The 4,450-nt window shown below is 39.9% G+C and overlaps 1 protein-coding gene across 1 annotated transcript; it reads left to right on the top strand.

Moving 5' to 3' along the window:
* On the top strand, window positions 3,307-4,041 carry LOC109232706. The gene has a single exon (XM_019398453.1). It carries the CDS (start codon window positions 3,307-3,309, stop codon window positions 4,039-4,041), a length of 735 nt encoding a protein of 244 aa, XP_019253998.1.

Here is a 4,450-nt window from a genome sequence, read left to right as displayed (position 1 = left end):
AACGCCTTAAGCCACGGCAACTCCGTTCGAGGTGGAAGTGACCACGCCTTCAGTGTGACGGTAGAACCCAGATCGTAATTTAATTCCAATGTTATACCATGGGACTGTCGTGCCCCCTTTTTCATCGCGGAGTCCGGGTTTCGACATTCATCAGGAACAACTCATTTCCTTTTGGGAATTGGGTAAGAAATTTGAAAAGTCGCCACCTAACGGGTTTAAGGTGCGTTAGGGAACCTAAAGAAAGTAACTCAGAAAACAAATTTGCATTACAAGAGACTTGGATAAGGGCTCAAAATAACCTTGAGGGGAAGGTGTTAGGCATCCCTCGCGGTCCACAGCGGTGGGTCCCGACTGAACTCAAATTATGTGAATTAGTCTTGTAAATAGATAAAGCAAATTACACAAATTGATAATATATTTAAAATAAAGGGGTAAAAAGGGTCCTAGGTTTTTTAGCCTACAGGATCACATATGTACAATACCCAGTAAACCTTTGTCAACTAGGGGGGGTTACACGTGGCATTAGCGCACATGTCATCATATTCTTTTACTAGCCATTTAGCCTCCCCTTAATGGTTATATAAGCGCTTTTAATTGAACGAACTCTATGCGTGCATTACCCATCCCTTCCTTGTGGCCTGGAGGTATTTAGGACCTCTAATTTAGGCAGTTCTAGACTTTCTTAAGGTACTTAAAGTTGAAAAATCTAGGAGAAAATCAAAACAATTAGGACTGTCAAGTAAAGAACAATTTAAGGAGCTCACGTTTACCTCCACAAATAAACAAACAATAGCACGTCTCAAACATCATGATTTCATACAACATCAAGATTTCAGACATACCTAAAGGTCCTAGATAAGGATATCTAGGTGAGCAAATAGAATGTATGCAACATCATGTTAAAGGGAGGTGATAGAGACCTAATCAGTTTGCCTACTGATTTTAAGACCTGTTGAATCTGGGAAGTTCACAAAAATGTAATTTTACAGTTTGCAGGATTTTAGTCGCCCTACAGGCTGGCCTAGGCGTGTAACAGTGATGTCCTATGAACATAGTATCTAATCTTTCATCAAAAATGCAATAAACAAGCAAAAATAGTTTTAAAGGCAGTTTGAGTTCATTGTGTCCTATAGGCATGCTGCCTAGCTGGAAACGTTATAGAACATTTTTTATACACATTATCTCTATAGGCACGATACCTAAGTATGGAGGCTGCTTCTTAAAATTACTCTTATAGACATACATACTACTGAAGAAACTGATTCTGTACGATCTAGATGCAGTCATAGTATTTAGGCAAGGGTAATAAAAAGTCCTAAAGCATGGTTTCTAATACACATAACAGAAAAAACATAATTATTAGGCAAAGTTAATATCAACCTAGTGACAGGATTTCTAAACAGGCATGACATATGAAGAACTTTAGAAAGCAGAAGTTTTAGAACAAATGATATAATGCACCTATAAACATGAACAAAAATAATCCCCTAAGCATGGTTTCGAATGCAAGTGGACAATTATAATGATCCTAAGAGCATGATTTCTATCCAATTTCCCACAATATATATATATATATATATATATATATATATATATATATATATATATATATATATATATATATATATATATAATTCCCTCGTATTTTACTAATAATCCCCAATATGTGTTTTCAAAGATTATTACAAACCATAAAACAAATGAATTGCAAAGGTAAACTAAATTATGCTATAGGGAGCCTGAATAGGCCAAACATGAACCTGGAAAAGCCAGGCCTTCAACAGTCCAAAGTGCCATAGTCTCATAGTGCACCCAATAGTATCCTGGTGTGTCAAAGTTCCCAAAGGCCTCAGGGACCCCAGTGGGGAGTAGACAGAAATAGATGTAATTTAGATTTGAGCAAGCATGCAGACCTACGTTTAATCAAATAGAAGTAGAAATGTTATTGTAGTAAACATATGAATTGGACATAAGTATACATATTAGTAAACACATAGGTTGAACATAAGTAGACATGCTGGTAAACACATAGATTGAACATAACTAGACATGCTAGTAAACACATAGATTGAACAGAAGTAGACATGTTGACTACAAGGTAACACCTAAGTTTAATTGAATAGCAGGAAACATATAGTCTAATTGCATAGCCATAACATAGTTGTATGCGACTAAAATTGGGAAGACCAATTTATGGTTGACAAAGCATTGCATAATCTCATCTCGAAGGATATGGGGAATAGCCCAGGGTTCGATGTCTTCGGGGATTCTTCGTGCATGGTGTCGGGGCAGAACGAACCGGTCCTTGTCGCGTGTAAGCAGGAAGTTACCTTGGAGCAGTACTTTCTGATAACGCATGCGCAAACGGTGATAGCCTACACCAGGATGATTGAGTGGTTGTACCAGCAGCCCTGTGTAATAAATGTATTTGTACTACGTTGGGATTCCCCCTCATATATGAAGGGGACCCTTGTCATTTTATAGGCTTTTGGATACTCAATATTTAATACACAAGAACATTCTCTCTTCTCACTAACTTAACGTATTCTCTTGTTCTTATTACTTACATTTATTTTGTATATCCATTGCGTTCTATTTATTGTTCTTAATTTGTTGCTCATCATTGAACATAAAAGGCTTCCATCAAAGCTATCATAACTATTAATCCCCCCTTGATTGCCCTTAGCCGAGTATCCGGCTCAAGCTCGAGGCCCGTATACGCCAGCTCGAGGCCCCGATATCCATCCATTCAGTTTGGTAATTATACTATCTACAAGCTCTTATCTCATATTCTAATCTCTTACTTACCATCTATTGCCTAAACAACTAGCATAAAAATAGATCACGTATTTTTAGAACCACCAAATCAAATCTAATTGTAATTACCATTTTCAAGGTAAACAGTTTGGCGCCCACCGTGGCGCTAAAATTTATAGGTATTATTTTCTTGCTGGTTCATTCCATAACGCAAGTTACCTTTCGAACTTTTTCTTGTCCAAGATCTTTTGATTTGAGGTCAAAATGTCTAACTCAGTAAACGCACGTGAAAACAACAATCTTGAGGACCATGGAGAAAATGGTGTGGATGTTCTAGGTGTTGGTGCACCACCACGAAACCCTGAGTATGCACTAGAACCAATTCCCATGGACGTGGTCTCACGCGACACTCAACACGTTGGCAAAAATTCCCACACTAACAGCACAATACGCCGAGGAAATCAACAAATCATTCAGAAAAACCTCACTAGGGAAGAAATAAAGGCATATAAGGGAAGCGAAATGGGAAAACCTTAACACATCGCTCATATGAATATCGGGGGGAATAACATTCCCCAGGGGCCCGTAACCAGCCGGACAAAGGTTTCTGCGACAACAAAAGGACAAACCCGAGGCCGGGCATCTGAGGACATCCTCGCATTCAGCGAAGAAGACTTCAAGACTTTGTCTCGTCCACACAACGATGCGCTGCTAATCTTGTTTCTCTTAAATAACATCCAAATTAAACGTGTACACGTGGATCCAGGTATCTTGGCCAACGTAGTTAGATCAACGGTGGTAGAACAGCTCGAATTGCTCGATCGGGTCATACCTACCTCCCGAATCCTCAACGGCTTCAATATGGCCGACGAAGAAACAGAAGGAGAAATCACCCTCCCGGTTAACGTATCCGATGTAGTTCAAGATACTAGGATCCATATAATTAAAGGTGACACAAGGTACAATTCCTTGCTCGGTAGACCATGGATACACAACATGAAGGCGGTACCATCGACCATGCATCATATGATAAAGTTTCCAACAAAGGACAGAATAAAGACAATATACGGAGAGCTACATGCAATAAAGGAAACGTTCGCGGTCCGTAAAGAGGTACCAAATTCTGTACACTCCTCCTCAGAAGAGTCGGAAAGCCAACCAAACCCCAAGGATGATGAAGAGGATTTCCTCGCCCCAGAACCTTCATTGCCCCAGAAGAGTTGGATGCAACGAAGTCGACTATCGAAGAGCTGGAGCAAGCCGTATTGGTCGAGCATCTCCTAGATCGGAAGGTATACCTGGGGATGGGATTAACCCCCGAACTGAAGAAGAAACTCAATCAATTCCTTATTAACAACATCGATTGCTTTGCTTGGTCCCATTTAGACATGACATGAATCCCACCGAAGATAACTACCCATCGACTAAGCATCTCTAAGGCCCCGTGAAAACTTCTACTCAAAACTCGCAAACTCGTCGCTTTTCAAACCCTTTGGACTGATCTATGCATTAAAAAGTCAAGGAATAATACCTTCAAGAAAATAGCATTTCTGCGGTCCACTATGTGATCGCAGAATAGCTATGCGGACCGCATAGTTGCCGCAGAGTCAGACAGTGTGATGGATAATTTGAGGTCAACTATGCGGCCAATTATACGATTGCATAACTACTATGCGGGCTGCATAGTCATCGT

This window comes from Nicotiana attenuata, chromosome 9 (genome assembly GCF_001879085.1).
Source record: "Nicotiana attenuata strain UT chromosome 9, NIATTr2, whole genome shotgun sequence".
NCBI classification, from domain to species: Eukaryota; Viridiplantae; Streptophyta; class Magnoliopsida; order Solanales; family Solanaceae; genus Nicotiana; species Nicotiana attenuata.
This window is presented reverse-complemented; position numbering and strand designations above follow the sequence as displayed.

What these genes read in the sequence shown, in the direction of transcription:
- LOC109232706 (XM_019398453.1), top strand. Translation starts at nt 3,307, where the DNA reads ATGAATATCGGGGGGAATAACATTCCCCAGGGGCCCGTAACCAGCCGG.